At 40.7% G+C, this 27,981-nt stretch overlaps 2 protein-coding genes and 1 long non-coding RNA gene across 5 annotated transcripts; 2 read left to right on the forward strand and 1 right to left on the reverse strand.

Annotated features, from left to right (window-relative positions):
• Positions 1-340: 340 nt before the first annotated feature.
• On the forward strand, positions 341-9,944 carry LOC125747728 (piggyBac transposable element-derived protein 4-like). Of its 3 annotated transcripts, XM_049023183.1 has the most exons (3): positions 341-1,337; positions 1,860-2,066; positions 8,003-9,944. In XM_049023183.1, exons 1-3 carry the CDS (start codon positions 461-463, stop codon positions 8,932-8,934), a joined length of 2,016 nt encoding a protein of 671 aa, XP_048879140.1. In that variant the 5' UTR covers positions 341-460; the 3' UTR covers positions 8,935-9,944. The 3 variants fall into 3 exon arrangements, with proteins under 3 accessions (XP_048879140.1, XP_048879141.1, XP_048879142.1); XM_049023184.1 differs by lacking the exon at positions 1,860-2,066 and having other exon boundaries at positions 7,796-9,944; XM_049023185.1 differs by lacking the exons at positions 341-1,337; positions 1,860-2,066 and adding an exon at positions 5,654-7,435 and having other exon boundaries at positions 7,796-9,944.
• Positions 9,945-10,834: 890 nt separating this feature from the next.
• On the reverse strand, positions 10,835-12,177 carry LOC125747746 (uncharacterized). Its single transcript, XR_007399370.1, has 2 exons — positions 11,954-12,177; positions 10,835-11,607 (listed from the first exon to the last, which is right to left on the reverse strand). It is a non-coding gene; the product is annotated as an uncharacterized LOC125747746 (long non-coding RNA).
• A 1,539-nt stretch (positions 12,178-13,716) lies between these two features.
• On the forward strand, positions 13,717-27,972 carry LOC125747733 (serine incorporator 3-like). Its single transcript, XM_049023192.1, has 10 exons — positions 13,717-13,877; positions 18,839-19,000; positions 19,173-19,357; positions 19,853-19,932; positions 20,021-20,158; positions 20,268-20,437; positions 21,674-21,764; positions 23,049-23,250; positions 25,007-25,237; positions 25,589-27,972. The coding sequence occupies exons 1-10, from the start codon at positions 13,839-13,841 to the stop codon at positions 25,725-25,727; spliced, it is 1,437 nt and encodes a 478-aa protein (XP_048879149.1). The 5' UTR covers positions 13,717-13,838; the 3' UTR covers positions 25,728-27,972.
• The last annotated feature ends 9 nt before the right edge of the window (positions 27,973-27,981 follow it).

The following is a 27,981-nucleotide window of genomic DNA, read 5'->3' on the forward strand; positions in this document are numbered from 1 at the left end:
AATTACAGTAAAATGCTGTTTATTTACAGTATTTTTACTGTATATAAAATTATAATACTTTGCTGTACTTTAAAGTGAATGCGGACTGCATATACCAGTTATATATATCCCTGTGCAAGTGTGTGTGTGTGTGTGTATGTGTGTGTGTATATATATATATATATATATATATATATATATATATATATATATATATTGCGATTTAATTTCTTCCCTTCACCATCCCTTCTCCGGCAGATTCTAAAAACGTACGAAACACTTCTAATCCGAGGTTGCGCGCACGTAAACAGAACATTTGTCTTTACAAAACGACGCCCCGTCCCAGCATGCAACGCGGCGTTAATGTTTACCCACATTAAATACTGGCGCCAAACCTGACGACCGTCGCAGTTGCTGTTTGATAGGAGAAAGGTAGAAGTGCACAGCAAAAGAAGCTGCTGATCGCATACTACATGACACTATGGAAAGCAGCAGTACAGAGATCGACAGTATTGAGGTATCGGAGGATGAAAGTTATGAAGATGATGAGACATACTTGTCGAAAAATGGACAGATGAGCTCCTCGGAAAATGATAGTTGTGAAGATGAAGATACATACTTATCGGAAAATGGACAGATGAGCTCCTCGGAGGATGAATGTTCTGACGATGAAGAGACATATTTATCGCAAAATGGACAGATGAGCTCCTCGGAGGATGAATGTTCTGGAGATGAACAGACATACTTATCGGAAAATGGACAGATGAGCTCCTCGGAGGATGAATGTTCTAAAGAGACATACATGTCCAAAAATAGGGAAATACGCTGGTCTTCGAAAGTACTAGAAAAAGAAGATCCAGCAATGGTGGCAGCGCAGTGTATATTGAAAAATACTCCGGGGCCAACGAGTTTGTGCATTTCCAAAGCCCATGATATGATATCTACATTTAAGTTATTCATTCCAAAACCGATGGAGAAGATCATCATCGACATGACAAACCTGGCAGGGAAAAAGAAATTTTCCCCAAACTGGCAAGAATTCACAGCGAGTGAATTCAATGCATTTTTGGGTCTTTTAATTTTGGCAGGGGGGTTTAAATCAAATACGGAATCCACTGAAAGTCTGTGGAACCTAAAAACGGGAAGGACGATTTTCCGGTCGACGATGTCCTTTAAAAGATTTTCTGCCTTGCTTAATGTTATGCGGTTCGCCAGTCCAAAGTCGAGAGTACAGAAGAAATCGAAGGACAAGCTGGCTGAGATCCGGGACGTATGGGACACGTGGTCAAGCAACCTTTCTATTATGTATAATCCCGGCCATGATATAACCATTGACGAGCACCTGGTTCCATTCAAAGGTAACTAATATATGTTCTTTATTGCTGATTCATCTATATTATTACAACAGTTTAGGTGTTTCATTACTACAATAAATCACATTTTTATTAATTTAATGTTACCACTACGTGTCTAGTATGTCTGTTAATTACTGTACACGCGCCCACACGCACACACACAAATATTGCGCACCTCAGGTTTTACCATTTATATCTTAAGCTGCAGATTTTTTATTCTTGTTAAGCACGTGGAAATTTCGAAAGTATAAATGAAAATGACAATATGGGTCAAATAAAACAAGATTTCTTTATAACATAAAAAGTGTATGTCGGTGTTGTTTCGATCGTATTCGAAGTATCGTAGTCGATCATTTATTTCAAGCGGTTACTACATTAGTTCATGGTTTGTACTTAAATGTACACTACATGACTAAGTTACTAAAGGAATGGTATTGTACAGTGATACAATTTTTTTTATTTGCATAAAATGTTAATATTGCTTTATTTGACAACAGTGCGTGTTCTTTATATGTGTTCTTGTAGGCAGCTGCCCATTTCGGGAGTACATGCCACACAAACCCAGCAGGTCCGGCATCAAACTGTGGGTAGCGTGTGATTCAAGATCCAGCTATTGCTGGAAAGTCCAGGTCTACACAGGCAAGCCTCCAGGGGAAGAAACGGAAGAAAACCTTGCGAAACGCGTAGTGCTGGACTTGTCGGAGGGGCTGAAGGGGCAGAATGTTACCGTAGGTAGTTTTTTCACGTCTTTTGACCTGGGTCAACAACTGCTCAAAAAGAAACTCACTATGACAGGCGAAGTATGCCGCAGTCGGCCGGAGCTGCCGTCTGACTTCCTCATAAGCAAGGGCAGGCGACTGCACAGCTCAAAATTCGGATTCTTCTCAAACACAACCATCGCGTCGTATCTGGCAAAAAGAAAGAAGAACGTGCTCCTTATGAGCACATTCCACAAAAAGCCTCAAGTCAGCGATCGCCTTGATCGCATGCCCCACATTGTAATCGATTATAATGAAAATAAAGGTGGAGTGGATACAATGAACAAACTGACTTCAGCGTATAGTACAATGCGAAAGACTTCGCGCTGGACACTTAGGCTCTTCTTTAACATGTTAGACATTGCCGCACACAATGCCTGTGTAGTCTGGGATGAGATTAACCCTGAGTGGAAGACGGGAAAGAGATACAGACGCAAGCTGTTTCTGCAGGAGTTGGGCGAAGCCCTAGTAGCTTCTGCAATGAGGCATTGGTTAAATATCCCTAGAGACTGTGGCGATGGCGGAGTGGCGATGGTGGTAAAGAACGGCCCGCCCGGCCCGCTGGGCAAAGTATTCAGGAAAAGGTGCATCCTTTGCACTAGTCAAGTGAACAGAAAAACAAGAGTCATGTGCAAAATGTGTGGCAGATTTATTTGTAAGTCACATTACAATGCTGTTTGTGTGTGCTGTATAAAATATTATTAGTAGGAAGGCTGCAACTATAATGTATTCTGAGGAGGGGGGACATCCACCCATCCTTCAGATGTCACAGTAAATGTGCTGTGCTGTGTCAACACTGATCGCTAATTCTCAAAGAAAATATTTTGTTTTGCGGAGTTGTGTAGGAATGTTGTGTTCCTGTTCTGTGGTTAAAAAAAATATATGATTTGTTTTCTTTTACTAAGTGAATGAATTGACTTCTGTTTTGTTCTTTTTGAATTGTTGAAGTTCTATTCTGTTCATATTTTAATAATAATACATAATAGTACTCCTAATTGTGTAAAAATATGTCAGTTCTTTTTCCAGCGTCATTCGACTATCTATTGTTTTTGAACATTTCTAAATGTGGAGTAAAACCTATTGCAGTGAATGTGGGCAGACACAGAATGTATTACATCTGTAATAAAATATGTTATTTGAAAGAGCTCATGTTTTTTTGTAAAGTTCCATCTCTTTTGCACAAGGTGGCGTGATTGCTTAATGATTGATCATCACCACAGAAGGAATGCCATTCAATACCATTATATTCTAGAGGAACACTAGGCAACTTACAGCAGAACAACCTAGAGCGACATATAGCTTTAAAGCCCCTCTAAAATGTATCTTATTTCAGTTTTGCGGTGAACTCCACCTTTAATACGAGCTACAGTTACACAATAAGGAAGAGAGCTATTGTTCTTATATATTGCTATGGATTTAGAGGATTGCTTATTTATAATACACAGCAAACAAAAACACATCTTATGGGTTGAGTGTTTTTGGGCCTTTCATGTCTATATTAGGTTGCAGATCAACTGTTTCTTCAATTTTCTAATGAACCAAACATTAAGCTTCTCAGTGGTGTGGTCTTTGTGAAAAAAAGTGTATGATTACTTCCCTTTTTCGGTTGTAGTCTTTAGTTATAGTTAGTTAGGAGATTCCTCCTGCTGACTTTAGCCAACCATTTTTTCTCCTCCATGTCACTGGGCAACACATACATTTGTACTCCTTTCTCTGTGTGACTGGGGCATCCCCATGTAGCACAGCTAATCATGGTAGACACAATATGCAAAGACAGCATGGAGGAACGTGTGCAGACAAACTACATGACCTGCTGTTCATGTTTCTGAGTCTATTAGGTGGATAAGTCATTAAGATTACTTGGGCCCTCAGTTATCACAGAATTACTGAAGCTATGAACTAAAGCAATGTTAAAGCATTAATCTTATCTGAATTTTGAAACATCCCTTCCCCTCCCGTTGCATGTATTAGTAAACATTAGGTTTTAACTACCGTACAAGTTTATGATCAAACTGCAGTAGTATTGTTGATACGACTCTGTACATGGGTTTGATTTAAGATACAATAGTTCCCGCTTATAGTGAGCAACGGCTTATATGGATCAAAGACTTGGCCTCTTCCTTTTTTTGGCTATAGAGGCCAAAAAAACTGACTGAGCTAGAAAATCTTCAGTGGGTTGGCCAGGATGAAACCACAAGTAATTTGTGTAATTTTAAAAGCAGGTTATGAAGATGTTCCTGTACTATTTTTTTAAATAATATTTGATTCGAAAAAGACTATAAGTAGGGGTTGGCATGGCGGTGCAGTGGTTAGCACTGTTGCCTCACACCTCTGGGACCCAGGTTCGAGTCTCCGCCTGGGTTACATGTGTGTGGAGTTTGCATGTTGTCCCCATGTCGTCGTGGGGTTTCCTCCGGGTACTCCGGTTTCCCCCCACAGTCCAAAAACATGCTGAGGCTAATTGGAGTTGCTAAATTGCCCGTAGGTGTGCTTGTGTGAGTGAATGGTGTGAGAGTGAATGGTGTGTGCTCTGCGATGGGCTGGCCCCCAATCCTGGGTTGTTCCCTGCCTCATGCCCATTGCTTCCAGGATAGGCTCTGGACCCCCTGCCACCCAGTAGGATAAGCAGTATGGAAAATGGATTAATGGAAGATTAAAGGTATGTACAATTAAGTTTTATTGTAACTGTACAATAGTTTTGTGCATATTATGATGAATTAAGTGGGGAAACTATTTGTATGAATGCTATGCAGCATATGTTTGTCCATCCATATTGCATGGGCACAAACATTTTCAAACTAAAAGTTTTCAAAGTACAGTCACACACTGAATAAAGTAAATCGGCATCATGCCACAAGGAATTATTTCTTTCATCTCCAAAGGATGGGATGGGTGCACTAGTGACAAACAGAGAACAGAGGTTTGACATAAAGGAGAGTATGGGAATAATGTGTCCTGAAGTGACAATGACAGCATTCGGAAATGGTCACCATCAGCTGGATGCAAAGAATATGGAGGAAACAAGATGTATCACACATCCTAGAATCCACGTGGAGAGAATTATCGGTCTTGTACACAACAAATACAAACACTGTCTTCCAAAATTCCAATCAGTATGGTTCTGCCCTGTGAAGATGAGAGTGTGACATTCTTAGACAAAATTACCAGTTTGCTGTGCTCTGGCAAAGGTGTGTCCAGGTGTTGTGTGCTGATTGTTAAAGTACACTGTCTTGTGGTTAGTGTACTGGTGTGACTCTGTCCCTCATAGTTGTCCGATATCGGTGTAGCCGACCTTCAGGACTAATCATAACCTCAGAGGCTGAACAATACAGATGTCATGTAATTGTAACTTGCACTTTTATCCCACCCTTGTATTCAGTTATTTTGACAGTTAGGACCATTTCTGTTGATTAATTCCTAGTTTATGTCATCCAATAAACCAGGCTGCACTTTATGAGTAAAAATAAATGTATTATGAATGTTTTCAATGATGACAATGTCAAGCAACTTTGAACTTGAAACGACATATTTGTTTCTAGTAGCATTTTATTTATGTAAAGCATTATAAATCACACTATATATTTACATAACATAAATCATACACTACATTATAATTTATGAAATACAAATTAAACATAATATATTACAGTGCAATTTATGCTTGCAATAAATACACACACATATGAAAAAAAGAAAATACATAAATAAGTACTAGTATAACACAATTATAAAAACTAACCTGAGGAACTACACATCAGGAGACATGTTTATGACATTCTTAGCCTGTTAACATGAGGAGGAAAACCAGACATCTTCTACTGCTGGGGTATCCTCAAGTCCAAAACATAGGAAATGAATCCACTGGACCATACAGTTTTTAGTCTCACATGCCCCCACGTTACCGTTCTCTTCAGGTCCATGACACAGACACCAGAGTTTTCTGTGTCTTTGACCGCTGCTTGGTCTTCCTTAAATTGCTTGCCCGTTTTTCTGTCAGAGGCAGAGTTTTGTTGCTCGGTGACGCCGGGGGGATGTTCGAGTGAAATGCTGCGCACCAAGCTTTGGGAAGGACGCCGCCATGAGCGATTGCAGAGTATGCACTTAGTGCAATTCGAGGTCATTCACAACGTCGGGGTATGTAATACTAAGTCATTTATCGTTTTTAGTTTCTCCAAATTATTAATTTCTTCCTTTCACCATCTCTTCTCCGGCAGATTCTAAAAACGTACGAAACACTTTTAATCTGAACACAATTAGAAAGTATGCAGCTAATCACCGTAGCGCACGCGCGCGCAGGTAAACAGAACATTTGTCTTTACAAAACGACGCCCCGTCCCAGCATGCAACGCGGTTAATGTTTACCCACATTAAATACTGGCGCCAAACCCGACGACCGTCGCAGTTGCTGTTTGATAGGAGAAAGGTAGAAGTGCACAGCAAAAGAAGCTGCTGATCGCATACTACATGACACTATGGAAAGCAGCAGTACAGAGATCGACAGTATTGAGGCATCGGAGGATGAAAGTTCTGAAGAGCAAGACACATACTTGTCGAAATATGGGCAGATATACTCCTCGGAGGATGAATGTTTTGAAGCAGAAGAGACATACTTGTCGGGAAAGGGACAGATGAGCTCCTTGGAGGATGAACGTTCTGAAAAGAAAGAGACACGCCTGTCCAAAACTCGGGAAATGAGCTTCTCGGAGGATAAATGTTCTGAAGAACAAGAGACATACTTGTCGAGAAATGTACCATTGTCCTCCTCGGATGATGAACATTCTGAAAAGACATACTTGTCGAAAAATGGGGAAATCAGATGGTGTACAAGTGCACCAGCTAAAGGACGTAGGATGCCAGCGCAGAATATATTGAAGATCACTCCTGGGCCAACAAGGTTTTGCATTTCCCAAGCCCAAGATATAGCATCTACATTTATGTCATTCTTTCCAGAATCGATGGAAAATATCATCATCGATATGACAAACTTGGAGGGAGAAAAGAGGTTCTCCAACGACTGGCAAAAATTAACAGCGACTGAATTCAAGGCATTTATGGGTCTTTTAATTTTGGCAGGGGGTTTTCAATCAAGTAAGGAATCCATTGGAAAGCTGTGGGACGAAAAAATGGGAAGGTGGATTTTCCGGGCGACGATGTCCAGAAAAAGATTTTTTGACTTGTTACATGTCGTCACGTTCGACAATCCAGAGTCGAGAGCATTGAGGGAATCGACGGACAAGCTGGCTGCGATCCGGGACGTATGGGACACGTGGTCAAGCAACCTTTCCATTATGTATAATCCCGGCCATGATATAACAATTGACGAGCACCTGGTTCCCTTCAGAGGTGAGTAGTATATGTTTTTTATTACTTCTGTACATTGATCTACATTGTTACAATAGTTTGTATTATGTGTAAAAAATGATGTTTTTTTGATGAAGTTTAACGTTACCACTCCGTATTTAGTAGGCTACTTCTATTAATGTACATATGTAAATCGACCTTATATTTATCATCATAATTGTAACTGGTTTATTTCAAGCGGTTACTGTATTTGTTCACAATATGTACTTGAGTAAAGACTGGGTTACTTAGTTAATAAAGGAATGATGTTGCAAAGTGTTACCAGAATTTTTTATTTGCACAAATATTAATCTGATTGCTTTATTTGACAACAGTGCGTGTTCTTTATATGTGTTCTTGTAGGCAGCTGCCCATTTCGGGAGTACATGCCACACAAACCCAGCAGGTCCGGCATCAAACTGTGGGTAGCGTGTGATTCAAGATCCAGCTATTGCTGGAAAGTCCAGGTCTACACAGGCAAGCCTCCAGGGGAAGAAACGGAAGAAAACCTTGCGAAACGCGTTGTGCTGGACTTGTCGGAGGGGCTGAAGGGGCAGAATGTTACCGTAGGTAGTTTTTTCACGTCTTTTGACCTGGGTCAACAGCTGCTCAAAAAGAAACTCACTATGACAGGCGAAGTATGCCGCAGTCGGCCGGAGCTGCCGTCTGACTTCCTCATGAGCAAGGGCAGGCGACTGCACAGCTCAAAATTCGGATTCTTCTCAAACACAACCATCGTGTCGTATCTGAAAACAAAGAAGAAAATGAACGTGCTCCTCATGAGCACGTTCCACCAGAACCCGGCAATCAGCAGTCGCATGGATCGAGAGCCCTGCATTTTAACAGATTATGATGAAACTAGAGGTGGAGTGGACACAATGAACAAACTGACGACAGCGTATAGTACAATACGAAAAACCTCGCGCTGGACACTTGCACTCTTCTGTGACATGTTGGACATTGCTGCACACAATGCCTGTGTAGTCTGGGATGCCATAAATTCCCAGCAGCCGGACAAAAGAGGAAACAAACGTAAGGTGTTTCTGGTGCAGCTGGGCGAAGCCCTAGTAGCTCCTGCAATGCAGCAGCGGTCGTACGTGCATGGGATGGTGCGGCTGGGTGAAGCCCTAGTAGCTCCTGCAGTGCAGCAGCGGTCGTACATGCATGGGATGGTGCGGCTGGGCGAAGCCCTAGTAGCTCCTGCAGTGCAGCAGCGGTCGTACATGCATGGGATGGTGCGGCTGGGTGAAGCGATAGTAACTCCTGCAATGCAGCAGCGGTCAAATCTCCCCAGTGACTGTGCCGCTGCCAGAGAGGTGATGGCGGCGAGGAAAGGCGTGGCCCCCCCGCCCGCCCCACTGGGCAAACCATTAAAGAAAAGGTGCGTCTTTTGCGCTAGTCAACGGGACAGAAAAACAAGAGTCATGTGCAAAATGTGTGGCAAATTTGTTTGTAAGTCACATTACAATGCTGTTTGTGTGTGCTGTATAAAACATTGTTAGTAGGAAGGCTGCAACTATAATGTATTCTGAGGAGGAGGGACATCCCCCCCAACCATCAGATGTGCTCAAAATGTCCTCCCCAATATGTATGATAATTATGACCTTGGTGTCCCCACATCGTGGACTCCATGATGACGGTCACAACATCACATATGGGTAAAATGCAGAGGTGTTTCAATGTTCTGTGGTGTGGTGTGTCAACACTGACCACTACATTCTAATTCTCAAAGAAAATATTCCGTTGGAGTTGTGTAGGAATGTTCTGTTTTGTGCTTAATTTTTTAATGATTTACTTTCTTTTACTAAGTGAATGAATTGACTTCTGTTTTGTTCTTTTTGAATTGCTGAAGTTCTATTCTGTTCATATTTTAATAATAATACATAACAGTACTCCTAATAAGACAGTTATGTTAATTACAGCTATGGATAAAAGTTCTTTGTTAAAAATATATCAGTTCTTTTTCCAGCGTTATTCGACTATCTATTGTTTTTGAACATTTCTAAATGTGGAGTAAAACCTATTGCAGTGAATGTGGGCAGGCACAGAATGTATTACATCTGTAAAAAAATATGTTATTTGAAAGAGCTCGTGTTTTTTGTAAAGTTTCATCTCTTTTGCACAAGGTGGCGTGATTGCTTAATGATTAATCATCACCACTTCTAAAATATCACTGTGTTTGTCTGCTATATGATATATTTAACTGAAATTGCTGATCCAAACAACCAGTGATTCATAAAGGAAAAGCATGAAAATTATCAGGGGTGCCCAAACTTTCGATCTCCACTGTACATTTGTACTCCTTGCTCTGTGCAATTGAGGCATCCCATGGAGCACAACCAACCGTGGTAGAAGCAATATGCAAAGACAGCATGGAGGAACGTGTGCAGACAAACTACATGACCTGCTGTTCATGTTTCTGAGTTTATTAGGTGGATAAGTCATTAAGATACCTGAGGACCCAAGTAATGAAGTAATCACGGAATTACTGAAACCGCCATGAATTAAAGCAATATTAAAACATTAGTCTTATCTGATTTTTTAAACATTCTTTCCTTTCCCCTTCTGCTAAATACATTAATAAACGTTAGGTTATAACTACAATTATGTATTATACTAATGTATTAGTATTGTTGATGCAACTCTCTTTGCATGGCTCTTGTTTAAAGAGCGCACACGTACACACCATTCACTTTCACATGTATGCCTATGGGCAACTTAGTAACTCCAACTAGCCTCAGCATGTCTTTGGACTGTGGGGGGAAACCGGAGTACCCGGAGAAAACCCCACAGCGACATGGGGACAACATGCAAACTCTGCACACATGTGACCCAGGCGGAGACTCGAACCCGGGTCCCAGAGGTGTGAGGCAACAGTGCTAACCACTGCACCACCATGCCGCCTCGCTCCACGTCACTAGAATTTCCCAGAGGAGCCTTCCCGAGGGATTAATAAAGTTCTACCTGTCTATCTATCATCCACGTTTAAAATGTGTGGTACACATATAGATGTGATATTTTGGTATTGGATCACGTTTAGCAAAAGAAGACTCTTAGTGATTGCACATAGAAAAAGGGTGATTTGTAGTCATATGTAGGAAGTACTGTATCGTTTTCAAGAAAAAGCATTATGAAATCCAGGGTTTTATGCTTATTTGCTTATATGAGCCAAATTTGACAGTTCATATTTCTTTTCACATAATGTATGAACAAATCTTCATACCACATGAAAGGCTACATATCAAGCTATTTTCAGTCAAAAATCTTGTGAACGTTTACTGTACCATTTTCAAGAAATCCATGTTATTTTGTGTATTATGAGTAAAGTTTGACAGGACGTACCTCAGAAATTCTGCATACTGTATAATCAATTCTTATACAGTCTGAAAGGCAAGGTCCGAGTTTATTTTCAAAAAAATTGGTCAAGATTTAATGTAGCATTTCAAGCAAAAGCACTTGAAATCCATGATGGTTTTAAAGCCAAATTTAAGAGGTGTTAAACACACAATTTGTTAAACTTTATTGCACAGTCTCAGGGCTGAATCAGGGTACTTTTCATTAGACAAATAAAGAATCTTCAATTCGAAAAGTGTTCTAACATACAATGTGTTGAGTTCCACTGTGTAGTCTTGTTTGAGTCTCGGACTGGCAACCTCATCTGCAATTGTATAGACATAAGCATTTCTGCAGTTATTGTGCTCCTGTGGAAGAATCCCACAGTGGTCTTCATTTCTTTTAGGGCAACTTTCAATAAAAGTTGATTGCGAGAGCTAGACATGTGCCAAGTCCACTTAAAGGTTTGGACAGCTTTCATTATGCGTGCTGCATTATCACTAACAATAAGTCACTTTGTCATTAACCTTCCATTCTCTGGCAACTCTAAGGAACTCCTCAGCCACATTTTCTGATGTATGTCTGCAACTGAATTCAGAACAGTCCAGAAGACAGGAGGCCATTTTGTATTCTTCAATGAAGTGACAAATAACTGACATGATCATGAGGTAGTTCTAGATAATAATAGACACCTCATTGATCCCTATAGGGAAATTATCTTTAACCCAGGGAGCTGGGGGTTAAGTTGCTCAAAGCCCCACAGATATGCCCAAGTGGGTTTTGAACTGATGACCTTTTGATCACAGGCACACAGGCTTAGCCCACTGATCCATATGCTGCCCCTGTAAACAAAAAAAAAAGACAGCAATGGGTGAACCAGACAGGATCTGAACCTAGTATCTTCTTAGCTGTAGTCAGACACATTATCCATTGCCCCCAGCAAGCTATTGTCATGCAAACCATAGATGCATTTTCAACCCTTTCTAGCAGTGAAGCTGCTTTAGTCCGATAGGGAGATATAGGACTTTCGAAGGAACAAACAGGTACGCTTTGGTTCGTTCGGAAATATTTTATTAAAAACAATACAAAATGATCATATATCATAAGCTGTGATAAGCAAGTAATCCCTTTAATCAATAAAATGCTTCAAGCTATTCACACTCAGACGTGCCATCATCACCTACTCACTCTTAGACTGGGAAGCCCGTTTCAGTCCTGGCATGAGACCAACACGTGAATCCCGAAAAAGTTCCGGGTGATGCGTGCTCTATCCCATGGCTGAGCTCCAGTCAGTACTGAGTTCTGCCCCTTCCTTTATACTAAACTGGGCACTGTCAAAGACGACTGCGTGCATGTGGGCAGGGAATGAGGTGGCCAGACCCTCCCCTCCCCTCAGGCAGTGCACTCTTGGTTCTTCAGTTCTTATCTGAGTGGAGTGAGAGTGCTTGCAGCTGCAAAACATATTTGGTAACACTTTCCATTCTCCTCTGAAAAACAAGACAAGTGTCCTTGAACAAGGCAAGTTTCCCAAAACAAGAATTTCTTAAGACAAGATAAGCGTCCCACAAAGAAGTTATACAAGCGATATTAGATAAACATGTTGCACAACCCGTCCTTGGCAAAATGATATGGGTGAATCATGGACATATTGGAAGACGCATTAGAATCTCGGGTTGGTTAGTCCATATACGAACAGAATCATTCAATACCTCAATCACCTGATAGGTATGTCTGGTAGGTGGAGTCGGAGTTGCTCCTAACTGTGAGTACACAGCTTCACAGAATATTACGGTAACAGGAGGACAGTGAACAACTCTTATTAATTCTATGCTATGTGGACGACATAATCAACCGCGAATTCTTTCTCTTACAGAAGCGTTTGCCAATTCCTCATCAATCGTCTTGCGGAGGTCAAAGTCTTTGAAATAATCAGCCTCATGGAGGTCTGGATAGTTAACATCTGCGATGACCCTGATGATTGAGATGTACTTGGAGGAGACATCAAAGTAACAGATGTGGAGGTGCCAGCTTCTTCTCTAAGTACTGTAGCAGCGGCAGACCCACCAGTTTGTTTGTACTCCAACTATACAGTTGCATACATAGTTTTTAAGTGAGTTAACCTTTCTCTATATGAAATTTTAAACATAACAGTGTTGTATAAGCTTATTTTGCCCAAGCTGTTAAAATGTGTCCAAATGATGCTTCGTTTTGGACATGCGCTCATTATGTTACTTTGAAACTGTATCAATAAACCACAACTGCGCACATCTGGAAGCCAGCTTTTATTGTCCATTTAGAAGAGCTGACTCAAAGAGCTGATTTGTTAGCAAACAACACATCCTTACTCCAGGGCCCCTGTGAACCTGACTCATATAAGCAGTTAAAATGTAATTTGAAAAGACACAGGTGACTTTTTTCACATCTACTTCACACAATAACAAATATTTAAAAAGGTGAAGTGATTAGTTATTATTTACATACCATGGCACAACAACAAAATGTGTCCTTAGCATTTATCCCCCATGTGACATAGCAAGGGAGAGCTAATTCAGTGGCCAGGGAGCTGTACTTTGCTCAGAGTGCCTTGCAGATTAGGAATTCAAACCAGCAATCTCTCAATCACAAGTGTAATTCCCTAACCATCACCCCACCACTGCTCCAACCAAATTTCCACTAAAGAATGATGGGATGCTTCACTTTTTGTTTACCTGATCTCTCCATCATTTGTAAGACCCTCCCTGTCTAGTGCAAATATATTGCACTGTACGCAGATTAGTACGCCTAGTTCACCGCCAAGGGTCAAACTACAAAACCCGAAACAGGGTATAAATCTCGGCGCTTCTGTAGCTCGACGCCTCGGGCGCACTGACGTCACCGTCACGTAGCGGGGAATTCAGAGCTACGCTGATACCGTACGGCAGAATGGGCGGGAGGGCTGCGCTTACGCCCTTCGATATATGTGAATAGCTTTAATAACGTACGGAGTATGCGCTGGGCTCCGGGAGACGCCGCTGGGGAGTCTCTCTCATAGAAAACGTTGTCTGAGCCCCTAGTCGTCATTGAAAGTGAAACAATGGGCGCAGTGTTGGGTGCATTTTCTATCACCAGCTGGGTAAGACGAAGTTTACCTCCTAATTACGATGAGAGCCGATTAAAAATCTGACGTAATCATGGCATGTTGTGTGTCTTTTGGGATTTATGGCGTTAATGGGCGCTCGTGCTTCAGTAATCCCGTTAGAAGACGGCGTCCACTACCTGCTCAACAGGTTTCATAAATATAGCGGGAAGCTTCGCGTAGTTCACTGCCCGCAGCGCAGCGCTTAATTAACTATGCAGCCAGCATTGTTCAGTGGTCAGGTTTTACGTGTAATGAGCACCGGGGAAAGTTTGCGTGAAAACGAAAGGTAACCGGTACTTTGGAGGGAGAACCTAAACTTAACTTGGGTGGGTCCCGGTGGCACTGTGCCACCGGAAGTGAGTTCGGGGTTATTCCTAATTACAATGACCTAAAACACACATTTTCTATTAAAAAAGAGAGAGAGAGAACTCGCGACACTGACGACAAGACCTGGTAGCATGCCTTTAATGTGTAGCTGAAAACGTAACGTCCAGAACACGCTTTCTCTGTGTGCGTAATGAAACGATTTCAGTACTAATAAATAACTTCAAAAATATTTGTTTGCTAACTTAATCAGTATTACATTCGCCCAATGATGCGAACACAATTGTTACAACAAAAGAAAAATACCTGACCCAAAAAGTTACTTGTGACACGTCTGTGTTCTTGTTGTGGAAGTCCATTTTTAGCCTTGACACAAATCTTAATGGTGTCCTGGTGAAGGTGGTTAACCTCAAACACCGCTGTAACAAAGACTAAGCTGTTGGTTGTGAGTTTTTTTTATTTCTTTCTTTCCTTTTTTTAAAAAATAAATAAATAACGTTTTTATAACAAGTCACTTTTGGTCACTTACCCGAAAATGAAGATAATCTGTGTTTAGAGGAGGCAAGATGTTTCCTGCTTTCATTTTATTTTGATGGCCACGTCTTGAAAGATTATTAGATTCTTGTATTAGTTTAAAATATGATTGTAACATATTTCCCCCCATTCGACTTGATACAGAGCAATATCACTTCATAAATGCACAGTTCACTTTGCTGGAGAGCAAGGCTTTGCACATTTGACCATATTCTACTATATTGCCATTTCTTTAAAATCCATTGAGCCGTATCTTCCATTTCAGCTGTTTCAACTATTCCGTTTATTCCATAAATGCAAACTTGTCCAGTACTTAATCATATGTGTAATTAAAAATTTTGTCAGTCTTTTTGTTGAGTTTTGTGCTATCTAATCCTGTTTAATTTTATGTTACTCACTGAATAGTGCGAATAAGAATTCCCTGTGTGTTGATGGGGGGCGGCATGATGGTGCAGTGGTTAGCACTGTTGCCTCACACCTCTGGGACCCAGGTTCAAGTCTCTGCCTGGGTCACATGTGTGTGGAGTTTGCATGTTCTCCCCATGTCGCTGTGGGGTTTCCTCCGGGTACTCCGGTTTCCCCTCATAGTCTGAAAACATGCTGAGGCTAATTGGAATTACTAAATTACCCATAGGTGTGCGTGTGTGTGTGTGTGTGAGTGAATGGTGTGTGAGTGTGCCCTGCGATGGGCTGCCCCCCCCCCCATCCTGGGTTATTCCCTGCCTTTTGCCCATTACTTCTGGGATAGCCTCCGGACCCCCCACGACCCAATAGGATAAGCAGTTTGGAAAATGGATGGATCGATGTGTTGGTGGATGTGTTGATGGTACAAATTGAAAATTAATCTTGAGTGATTTGACATGTTGCTTGCTATCATGATGCAACACCCTGGGCTGTGCACAGCATGCCTCCACTTCATCCTGATGAATGCTTCCATTTTACTTAGTAATACAAAAACGTCTTTGATGGGCCTATTGAAATATGCTGCAAATGTGCTGTTTTCAGGAATACAGTCCATCTCGCATGGATTAATTGGTCTGACCATAGCCAATTGACCTTGTCCATCCTACTGCAAACAGTAGAAGTTGTGTACAATCTCCATTGACAGTGGTTTTTCAAACATGTATGTAAATATCTGTTAACTTGAGATTTAAAAATGTGGCACGATTAATTAATGATGAACAAACATGAGATCAGTATTTAATTTGTTATTCATTACTTCATCCTGAGTAGTTCCTTCAATAGATCACAAAGGTTTACACAATTAAGATATACTGTAGTAACTGCTTGGGATGAAAGATGCATCATTGAATTGATTAATGATAAATAAATCTGAGATCAGTATTTCAGTTGTTTTATTCATGACTTGTTCCTTTAGTAGCTCAAACATTTGCAGAGTTAACGGATATAACAAATATAGTAACTGCTAGAGATCAAACATGCGTCATGATTTATTAAAGATGAAGTAATATGAGATCAGTATGTAACTAAGACTTAGTTTGTGTTTAATAAATAAGTAATAGTGCTAGGGCTGAAGGATTTGTGGAAAATATTGTAATTTTTCTGACATATATTGCGATTGTGGTTTGATTTGTGATATAATTTTTTAAAAGTCTAGCTTCAGTTCAATATTCAGTGTGTAATATATTTAAAACGTGACACAGCACTACCACAGGAGATAGCATCAAAATATTAACTGGTTTATATTATAATGCGAGAATGAAAACTTAAAGATTGCTTTCAATATGTATTTATTGCTTTTTTTTATTAGTAGAGAACAATCAAACAATAAACAACCTTCACAAAAGCTGTGACTGTTACATAGACTAATAATAATAAAAATAAATCAATTCTAGTAAGCAAAGAAAAATAGGGATTCTGCAGAAATGCCAGCTGGGCCCCTTATAATTAAAAATGCACTGATTGCAATTTACTTAGCTGATGCCGATTTCTGATTTTTTTGCAGGTGTGATACCAATTTTTGCAGACTTTTCTTTCTAAGAACTATAATTGAGGGCATATTCAAGCAAAAATCTGATTTTCTTCAAGGCAGAATTTTATTATCATAATGAAAGTCATTATTAAACTTTACAATTTCCCCCAAACTGCACTTTACAATCGCAAGTTACAGGATGTTCTCTCACTTAAACAAGTCTCAAAATAAAGTGTTCTGTGACTGGAAAGAGGTACAAATAACAATTAACTGAAAATGAGTTGCCGTACACCCAATTTTATCTGGCATAATTTACCAAACAAGGTGCAACAGATAACAAAACAAATGTTACTTGTATCATTTCCAGTATGTTTAAATTCACCAGATATCATGACATTGACCTTTTTTTTTCTTTTTTTGCTTTTAAAATACAAAAGTTCATATGTTACAAATCTCCAAATAAACTGTAAACTGTACTCTTCCAAATGCCGGGTAATATTAATACCAACATTGCATGTTATGCACATACAATTCTAACATCACTCATAAGCTAAATTAAGATCGGACTTTTTCCATACCTTCATACTGTACGGACATTATAGCACACGGGGTTAAAGTTTCACTAAAACAATTTTACTCTGTCATAGGACAGAACCTTAGCTAGAGTTGCGATTTTAATGATTTTTCCTTTTCAACATTATGTAGTATATGTTTAATAATCAGTTTAAAATTGACCTCTGATGTTTTGCATTGTTTTCATGGCGATTCCCCCACAGTTTTCTTTGCAAGCTTCATGTCGTCTTCACTCACAGTAAAGAACTTCCACGCTAACAACATGTTAGCATGTGGCTATGAGTGTGCACATGGCTGTGAGAGGCTATTGCATGCGCTGCTGTGTGTATGTTGCGTGGTGCATGTGTATAACGGACTCGTTCAGTATCGGAAATACATGAGATTGTTTGGCCGGTTTCCAGTTAGCGCCGAGCACGCTGAAAATCGGCCAATTCTGGTCCCTGGCCGATCGATCAGTGCATCTCTATTAATCATATGATCTTTCTGTAAACAATCTCTGTACGAGACAGATTCACTTAACTCAGCAGCGGAGTCAATATTTTTTCACAACGAGAATGTAATGATTTCCTTGGGTTTCACTTAAAACGCCCCACAATCTGTAGGACTTTCTTGCCCATGTTTTGGGTTTGCTGGCAAGGTTTGAGACCGTTTACCCTTTATGTGTGGTTGCCTCACTGTGGATGTGTGCATGACTGCTGTGCCTTGGGTTTGTGGGCATATGTTCGGTCACCTTGGGCCACTTCTGTTTGGTGAGCGTGACTGGCATGTTAGGGGCATGGCACTTCTGATTGGTAGGAATGGCTCACACAACGACAACAGCATGAATCTGTAAAACTATTCTCACGGCAGTTTTAAAATTTGGGTCAGATGTGCTATATAATGCATATCGTAAATCGCAGCCTTTGCGATTTGCTAATCGTGTTGTTTTAAATCGTTGTGTTAGGTTGAAGAAATTGTTATTAATCATTTGTTATTTCTGTATAATCAGCAATGAGTTTAACCATGTATATGTATTATTTTGTTTTCCTCTAACCTCATACTTTAGATTATATTAATCATAGCATTCAGCTTGCATGTATCCTGAGTACGTGTTCAAAAGTTGACCACCTACTCTTTGTTCACACCTATCTTCTTTGTAAGACCCCTGCACCTCCCCCACCGACTATAAATAAAGGGGCCAAGGGGAACCACCCTTTGCAGGATGAGCTACAAAGGAATGTGTTACAGAGAGTGTGGTTACCCTTGCACAAATAAAACTTTAAAGTGTGTTGTCTCGTAATTAATAGAGTGTGCAGAGTTGGAGTGTAAAGCTTTGGCGCTTTCTCCAACACGTTGCCTCCATTTGAAATCAATGAATCGTTCAGCCTTGCATAATACCATATTATTTGTGCTCCATTAAAGTAAGTGTTACTGTATTTTTCGATATGAATGGAAAATGCACCGGTAAATTACCTTTTAAATGTGTCATGTTTTTGGGGTAGGCCTTAACTGTGTACTGATTGTGGTTTAAAAACTACTAATTAAGTAGATTGCAGTGAACTAATGGAATGAGATGATTTGATTGCTGTCCCTCTTTGACCTGCCTATATAGGTTCCCTGCCTGTGTGGCGGAGCCATGTGCATTCAGTGTGCATGCTGTCCCATCGGTCGCAACTCTACAGTGACACGCATCATCTATGCCTTCATCTTGCTGCTGGGGACCCTCGTATGCTGTGTGATGCTTTCACCGGGAATTGAGCACCAGCTGAAGAAGGTACGCATGCTGCTTCAGTATACGGCCAGACCTTAATGCGCCCCACAATTTGTAGGACTTTCTTGCCCATGTTTTGGGTTTGCTGGCAGGCTGACACCCAGACAGTTTACCCTTTATGTATGGTTGCCTCTCTGTGGATGTGTGCATGACTGCTGTGTCTGTCCTCTTCCAGATTCCAGGCTTTTGTGAAGGAGGGACTATACCTGGCCTCCACGGCCATGTCAGTTGTGAGATTTTTGTGGGTTACAAGGCTGTCTACCGCATCTGCTTTGGAATGGCTGTATTCTTCTTGGTCTTCTCTATCTTCATGTTCAAAGTCAAAAGCAGTCGAGACCCACGGGCAGCTATCCAGAATGGGTAAAATGTCAACGATCCACTTAATGACATTTCCATTACAATATACTTTTGTCCAACACAATATACAAGGAATAAAAGATTGGGAGCCAGTATTCCTGGAGCTCAGGAGCCCAATGGTGATATTATACTCTGCCAGCCACAGGATTCGAGCCAATGATCTTCTGGAGATGAGCATGGATCCCTAACCCTCTAAGCAATACTTTAATTAAAGCTAACATCAAGATTTCAGAGCTAGTACGAATTCTTAACTGTGCTTTGTTAGTAGAGATGATTACTCTCTTGGTTGTTTGCTCAGGGAAGTTTGGCAATTCAACAAGTCATTTGACAATCATACTTAAAGAGAGAGCATATATTTAAACATTGCCAGATTGTGACTGTGGTACATGATATTAATAACAATAAAAAAGTGATAAAATGTGCAGCGTACTGATTTACCTCAACGGTTACTGAGGAGTTCTGAGAAACTAACTATAAAATGTAATTTTCCATTTGCAGGTTTTGGTTTTTCAAGGTTGCTGCCATCATTGCTGTGACAGTCGGTGCCTTTTACATCCCGGATGGGCTCTTCACCCGGTGTAAGGCTTCAGCCTGGATATTTTGTCTGGTTTCACATGAAATGAAAAGCTTCCCATCTCCTGTTAACATCCTTCCCTCTCTGTGAAGTTTGGTTTATTTCAGGAGTCATTGGCGCGTCCTTTTTCATCTTGATCCAACTGATCCTCCTGGTTGATTTCGCCCACTCTTTGAACGAATCCTGGATGGGCAAGAAAGAAGAAGGAAACTCTAGAGGCTGGTTTGCAGGTGAGGCCTCTTGCTTCTCAGCAGGGGAGATGTCACCTCATTGGTCAGATGGGATCACTGGGCGGAGACTCTAGCTCCCATCTCTCTCCCTGTCTCTGGTTGGATTCAGCCTTGTGCTTGGTGACTGGTGTCAGCTACGCCTTGTGTGTCACCGCCGTCGTCCTGCTCGGCGTGTTCTACACCCAGTCTGGAGGTTGCAGGCTGAACGTGTTCTTCATCACCTTCAATGTCCTCCTGTGCATCATTGCCTCCATCATTTCCGTCCTGAATAAGGTGCAGGTGAGTGTGAGCTTCCTGTGCCGAAATGAACTCTCCCACTGTGGGTGATTGAGTTGGAATGGGTTGTGGAATCGACCTGAAAGCTCATCATTGATGATTTGGGGATTTATTACTTATCAGACTTTAGTTGTGATTATCCACTATCTAAGTTAAAGTATTTCCAGGCACCACTCTGGCTTATTGATTAAGTACAGTTGTGAAAGCTATGATGCTTCTGAACAAGTCATCTTAATACCACGTTTCTGAGACTGCACTCAGGTCTAGTCATGCACATCGTTAGCCTACGAGCCTCAGTGGTCAGAGCAAACCGTAAATGCAGGCTGTAGAATTGATATTATAGAATATCAGTATGTAAACCATTTTATACTTGATAGATATGATACATTCTGTACGTTTGATACTATTGACAACATTACGAGGTAGGTGGCATGCAAAACCAGCACTAGATAAATTAAATGGCTACAGATCCAACTGTTTCTGTGGCTCAACTGGTGGAGCATCTGACTGGTAACCAGAGTTGCTGGTTTGAGCCCAGTCCCTTTCTGCTCTCATGAAATTCAGAAATGCATGTTACATCGGGCTTTCAGTGAATGCATATTAAAATAGCAGTACTAGGTACTGTCTTAACATGTTAAAAGGCATTTGTGAATTGGACCGGGGGGGGGGTGTGGATTTATGGGGGCACACTCTGCTTGGTGCACTTCGATGAATACCCCTGGCTTCACAGTTAAGCAAGTGCTTTCATAAGGTTCTATTTATGTAGTCTTCCATATAGATAATACATTGTGCCGTCCACTATTTCTTGTATTTTTTTCAATGCCATATCTTCTGCTCACATTTCCTCCCCGACCACGGAACATCTGAGCTTAGTTGTACATAAATTACAGAATTTGCACACCAGAAATTTTTCATTGCTGTTGAAATAATCGTTCCTTATCTCTTTATTTTATTTTGCATGTGTGGGTGTTGCCATCATCTATCATTTCAGGTTTTATGGGATGTGTTTTTGGCCAACAAACAATTTATTGGTATTACCATATGGAATGTTTCAATGGGGGTAAGAAGGTGTAGTGAGTGTGTGAACTGCAGAACGAAGTAAATATGACTGAACCTTAATTTTTCTACTTGCTTGGTTTATTCTGCATATCTGTACAGCCAGCAAAGAAACTTGAAGTTTAGATTGTGTGTGTACAGTTTTTCAAATAATATTCTAATTTTGTTTGTGTGTGTGAGCAGGAATTTAATCCACATTCCGGCCTGCTGCAGTCCTCCATAATTTCCCTGTACACCATTTACCTGACCTGGTCTGCTATCACCAACGAGCCTGGTAAGAACATTGCCCTATGTGAAGCAGACAAATACTTCCCTGCATGACAGAGCTGTCAGTAGTGCTGGGCGGTATACCGGTTCATACCGGAAACCATTTTTATGATTGTTATGATATGAATTTTTCTTATACCGCAATACCGGTTTAAATAGCCTACACAATGTTTAGAACGTGTCGCAGCTGGAAGCTGTTTAAAGGGGGGGACCTTTTTCGATGCTGCACCAATAAAAATGTACAGTGAAATATCAGAAATGGAACATATAGCTGATGCTGGAGTTGAAAAGAATGAAACACTGGGGTCGTCAAAAAATCTTTTCTCAGATACTCATTTATTATATCGATTAGTATCCGATTAGATACTCATTTTCACCATTATTGATAGCAACAGTGCGGTTTTCGCCTCCTTCACCACACTTCACACAACATCACTACAGTGAAAGGTGCACGTGCACGCACACACTCACACACACTCATGGCTAATAAAATAATATAGTTAATGTGGGAACAATGCAAAAACGTACGACTAAAATACTGTCGTATACCGTGAAACCAATATAACTTGTATAACTGTAAAAAATACAGTGATGTAATTTTTTGGTCATACAGCCCAGCTCTAGCTGTCAGTAATGAAAAACCTCAGGACAGGGGTCCAGAAGCAGCCTTCTGGTAGCAAATTATGTTGAACCTTTGTTCAGTGTCATTGTACTGATTGTATCAGGGTATGAATTATTTCAGTAATTTACATACTGAAAAGTAAAACAGTAATTCTGCATAATTTATTATGGGATACATTCTAATGCAGGTTTTTATTTCTCTAGTTTATTTCACCTGGCAGAAGGAACTGCATTTGCGATGATATTTTCATTAGACCGTCATTTCTATAGGTGTTCTGTCTGCTGGTGTTACTATAACGGGGATAGTGAAGCAGCTGATAGCTAGCGTGAATAAACCATTTTAAAAATAGTAATAGTGGTACTTCATAGTGGAAAAATTCTCTTTTTACCGACCCTGCCTGCAGTCTGCACTGACATTGCACTTTACTTTTCGTATACCTGGTGAAGCATGATGGTCTCGTCAGCTGGGTGGTGATAGAATGGGCCTGGGGAATTGCCAGGGTAAAATTCCAGGATTAAAAACACGCAACAAGTAAAAAGCATGCAGTAAGTGCACGATGCTTGACCGAAACTCAGTTTTATCTAGTTGTGGTAAAAGTGGCTAACATCCTTGTGCCCTATTTAGGCTGGCCCTAACCTCATACCTATACCTCACTCTCCTACCCCCCAGATCGTAAGTGCAATCCTGGCCTGCTCAGCATCTTGCAGCTGATTGCAGAACCCACGCATTCACCCTTGGCTGTGGGAAACCAGACAGAAGTTATGCTGGTTAGCACTGAGGCGCCCACCCCCTCCTCCCCGTACCTGCCTTGGTGGGACGCCCAGAGCATTGTGGGACTCTTCATTTTTGTCATCTGCATTCTTTACTCGAGGTAAGATTGACCATCTTCGTGGAAGCAAAGAGCGATATGTGACCATGGTGCCCTTTTCCCGTCACCAAGCCATATCTGTCTCCCACCGTAGTGTGTTTGTGGTTTGTCATGTGTAAACAACAATATCCTCGCAATAGCGTGGGATCCCCATGTCACTAACAAGCGACTTTTTTTTCTCATGATCTCGGAAGTGAGAACCTGTTCTCAAATTAATCTGTGGAATTGGGGGGTAATGTGTAGCTCAGCAGGTGAGCATGCTGTCCTGTGATCAGAAGGTCATATCCTGGAGTTTGCAGAGTGATGTCACTGTTCAGCCCCTGAATAAAGCCCTTAACCCTCTGGGGTCTAGGGGTAGGGAACACACTTTCACTGACTGGGGCATGATCACACATTTCTTTGAACATCATAAACTTAATTCATGGCAAATAATTTTTGACCCCCTGCTGAATTCTTAAGTTGACCCATTAATAAAGAGATGAGACGTCTGTATTTTCACTGGCAAAGATGAGTGGATGAAAATTCCTGATGATCTGCATGCAATCCTGGTGACCAACTACAAGAAACGTCAGACAGGTGTGCTTGCAAACGATGGTTATTCCACCAAGTACTAAAGCATGTGTTCTAAGGGAACAAATACGTATTTCCCTAGATAAATGACAAATTAGTTTGTAACTGTTGCATGATGATTTTTTCTAGCTTGTTTTGTTAATCTGTCTTTTGCTGTTTAAATGAACATACCAGGGAAATTACAGACTTCTCATTTCTGTATTAATGGGTCATCTTAAGAATTCAGCAAAGGGTCAAATAATTATTTCCCTCACTGTATTTGTTTTGGCATTACACTCATCTCAGTTTTAATGAATATTGCAATTGTGTCAGATTTATGTTAAGTTTGTAATTTGACATGAAGTATAGACATTGCAAAACTCTGTTTGGAACATTTGCAGAAACGTTATAAAAGTACATAGTAAGCAATGGTGGTAGTTTGTTTTGATCCCAGATATCTGATCACCAAAGTCTTGGCTACATGAAGAGGACTAAATGGTGTAGTTGCAACATTCAGTTGGATGAATAAATACGAAAAACTGAACTCATGTCACTATTTCTGGCTCCATTCATTCAATGTGTAGGAGCTTTCATGTGTATGCATGAGCCATTCACACCTGGCTACACCCCCCCCCCCTTTTTTTATAGTGTTGATGGGGATGTATCTGGATCGCATTGTTCATTTAATTACCATGCGAATGCATATTGAATATGCGCTAATTCTGCTATTTAGAATGGGGAATAGCGATCTTCAGGTGAGGGTGGCACTACACTCCGCTGATGCAGGTAAAACAAAGGGGACATGGTTTACTTTTCTGCCGATTTAGCCTAATTTTAAAAACGTTTTGAAAAGAAGACAGATTATGGATTTAGTCAGCGCTTTTTTCATGATTCTACATAAAGATGTCATCAAGATATAAACTGAAATAGACGTGAAAAATACGCTGCATCGCCGACGATGCACTCGACCCCAGAGGGTTAACCGCAGTGGCTCCAGGGGATGTCTAACGCTGCCTTCTACCTTTTTGTGTGTTGCTTTGGTTAAAAAAAACACAAGAAACGAATATAATGTAAATGTCTGTCGGGAGCATAACCTACCAAGAGTAACATATATGATTTGACAAGATACTAAAAAGTAAGAGGTGGCTCATGAGAATAGGAGGGAATGTGACTGTCTTAACCCCTAACTCTACCTCATGGTGTCTGGCAGCATCCGATCCTCCAGCACCAGCCAGGTGAACAAGCTGACCCTGTCTTCCAAGGACACGGTCATCCTGGATGACTGTGAGGCGAGCACCCCCGACGAGGCGGACGAGTCCAGAGGGCCGAGGCGCTTTCAGGATAACGAGACGAACGCCGTCCAGTACAATTACTCTGTCTTTCATTTATTGCTCTTTCTGGCCTCGCTCTACATAATGATGACATTGACGAACTGGTATAGGTCAGTAGATAAGTCTGTGCCCGTCTGTCTGTGGATTGCATACTTGTGAAATCAATGGGTCTTAGTATCATATATACATATATTTGTTTGAACTAGTTCAGTGGGCTAAGCCCCTGTGCCCGTGATCGGAAGGTTGCCGGTTCTGGCCTCTAAGATCTGATGATCATCTCAGTGTGTGTTAATTTTGCTGTTACTGCTGGTAATATTGGAGAGGACTGTTGTGATACAGTGAACAAGTCAGGTGTGCTATTCATCCATGTTAGTCTTTCATCTGCAAACCCGTCTCTGGAGTACCACTATGACGATATCCATTTATTTTGTCCCATTTCTGTTTTTTTGTTCCATTTCCAGCCCCGACGCACATTACAACACCATGAACAGCAAGTGGCCAATTGTCTGGGTGAAGGTGGCGTCCAGCTGGGTTTGCGTAGGCCTCTACCTGTGGACGGTCGTGGCTCCATTGGTGTTCAAAAATCGAAACTTCAGTTAAAGTCCATGGTGCCCCACTCTGCCTGCCGCCACCATATCAGCAGCCAGAGCTTGCAAGTTTCTCACTGACCAGATGCTAGTAATTTTACTTTTCTTTAATGAATGCTGTTTGATTACATGACAGTGGGACCATTTCAAACGTTTTGTAAGTAACCAGGCATCTGGTTCAGGGTGTACACCTGCCATGTGCTACCTGGGATAGGCTCCAGGATGGATGCGTGCTCTTCAGCACCTTTTAATAAACCAAGTAGTGTTCTGTTTTAGTCCAAAATAACTGCATAGTACAAGCTCTTGTATCTGGCATTCAAGTAACCGGGACAATTCTAAAATCAATATCAAAATAAAAAATTAATTTTAAGTAATGACACAGTTCTATTAAGAATTTACACAAAACTAAAAATAACAGCAATGTCAGTTTCAGCACTTGCTATAATAGTCACTGATGCTATAATAGTCGTGCCTCTTGTTTTGCAGTTATCTACCTTGTGATTTCTTGTCTTGTATCAAATATTCATCCAGCAGTGATATTGCAGTGTCCTGAAATAACAGTACAGTAATCATTTGTGTGTATTAAATGATTTAAGTGTGAGAAATGTTACAATTCAGTATTTCTGGAAAATTCAACTATCCAGCAATGCCTCAGTCCCGACATTGCTGAATACGAGAGCTTTCACTGTATTTAGATGCCAGACTTGCTGAATGATTTATACAGTTGAACAGTCAGGTCCAGATTTCTTGAACATTCCAAGAGCTTTAATTTGCACTTTCTATGATTCTTGCTCCAGCATTTTGGAATGAGGCACAAAATGATATAAGTGTGATTTATATAATGTTCATGTCTTTTTAAAAATTCTATATTTACTTCCAAAAGTTTGCCTATCCATGTACACAAAATATAATGTGTGTTGCATAATTCTTTATTCTGAACCCCAAAGTTTGATTGGTTTAATTTAATATACTAAGCGCATTTGACACATTTACGATATGTCTGTGCTACTTATTGCCAAGAGTATTTGTGAACTCCTGATTTTTAATGTCTCTCAACTAATACTTTTTAAAGAAAGACAGCCAGGTGCGTGTCTGTCACATTATACCCATTCCCTGTATATGAACTGGTTTTGATATACAAATATGGGTCCAGAGCTGTCCTCTGTCAGTGACGTGTGTTAGAGTGTAAAGGGGCATGCAGTCCTGCAGTATGAACTAGCCCCGCTTTTGTGTATGGAAGAGTGTGATGCGTTTCGGAGAAGTTAGGGCTTAGGGTGACGCTCAGTATTAAAATTGTTCTGAACTAAAGGGTCGCAACCCAAAAGTGTGTCACATGACCGTTTTCAGTGGGTTGTGGAGTCTGGTTAAAATTTAATTTTTTTTTCCATGACAATTTTTACTGCCGCAACATCTCTTCCAGTTCAGCAAATTTTACCGACAGGGCTGCCCTCCCTGGAGTTAGATTATATGAGTGTTATTTTTTTCTGTCCTGTTTTTGTTTGATGTTGTATTTACTATTGATGCACTATTTTTTAAAGACAAATTTGGCTTTAAGTTTTTTAATTTGGGTTGTAAGTTGAACAGGGAAGAATGTAACATTATGGACGACCCTCAGCACTTTTCCTCTAGTTAATTTGTCGGTCTGCATCCGTGTTTAATCTTTCAGTCAACGCCTTATGACTTGATTTGTTCTTCGTGCACTTTGAACTCCTGATGTACAACCAAAAATAAGTACAGACGCTACTCTACTTGCGAATGAGATGCGTTCCGAATGGCCATTCGTAACTTGAAATGTTCGTAAGTCATTATTGAACATCATTTTAAGGGTATACGCAAGTACAAAGAACTAGGATGCTGGGAGTTCGCACGCTACGCTGCTGCGTGGCGGGAGTAGCGGCCAGAAGTCTTACTAGGCGGAATTGGTGTGCAGAAAAAAAATATATATGTTGCAGACAGGAAACGGGAGCCCAAGGAACACAATTTGGATTTGAGGTCATCTTCGTTCGTATGTCTGAAAGTTCGTAAGTAGAGGAACGTCTGTACTCAATTTGATTTATACCAATCTTTATATATTTATAAATTATGTATTCTGATTGGTTCAGACAATCGTATGCACTATACTGAACTACTGTCAACTTTAGTCTTTGTCCTGAATGTTTAAATGATCTGCTTTCTGCTGGTTTCAAAACTGTCACTATGCTACATTTTTGTTGCCAAATTTAACTGACATTCCTGGCAATAAACTCATAGTAACATCATTTGTGATG

Source organism: Brienomyrus brachyistius, chromosome 8, assembly GCF_023856365.1.
Source record: "Brienomyrus brachyistius isolate T26 chromosome 8, BBRACH_0.4, whole genome shotgun sequence".
Taxonomy (NCBI): Eukaryota; Metazoa; Chordata; class Actinopteri; order Osteoglossiformes; family Mormyridae; genus Brienomyrus; species Brienomyrus brachyistius.

What these genes read in the sequence shown, in the direction of transcription:
- LOC125747733 (XM_049023192.1), top strand. Translation starts at nt 13,839, where the DNA reads ATGGGCGCAGTGTTGGGTGCATTTTCTATCACCAGCTGG. An exon ending in CATTTTCTATCACCAGCTGG is followed by an intron (nt 13,878 to 18,838) that starts GTAAGACGAAGT and finishes CTGCCTATATAG; the next exon opens with GTTCCCTGCCTGTGTGGCGG. An exon ending in TTGAGCACCAGCTGAAGAAG is followed by an intron (nt 19,001 to 19,172) that starts GTACGCATGCTG and finishes GTCCTCTTCCAG; the next exon opens with ATTCCAGGCTTTTGTGAAGG.
- LOC125747728 (XM_049023183.1), top strand. Translation starts at nt 461, where the DNA reads ATGGAAAGCAGCAGTACAGAGATCGACAGTATTGAGGTATCGGAGGAT. An exon ending in GCACCTGGTTCCATTCAAAG is followed by an intron (nt 1,338 to 1,859) that starts GTAACTAATATA and finishes GTGTTCTTGTAG; the next exon opens with GCAGCTGCCCATTTCGGGAG. An exon ending in GGGGCAGAATGTTACCGTAG is followed by an intron (nt 2,067 to 8,002) that starts GTAGTTTTTTCA and finishes ATGTTACCGTAG; the next exon opens with GTAGTTTTTTCACGTCTTTT.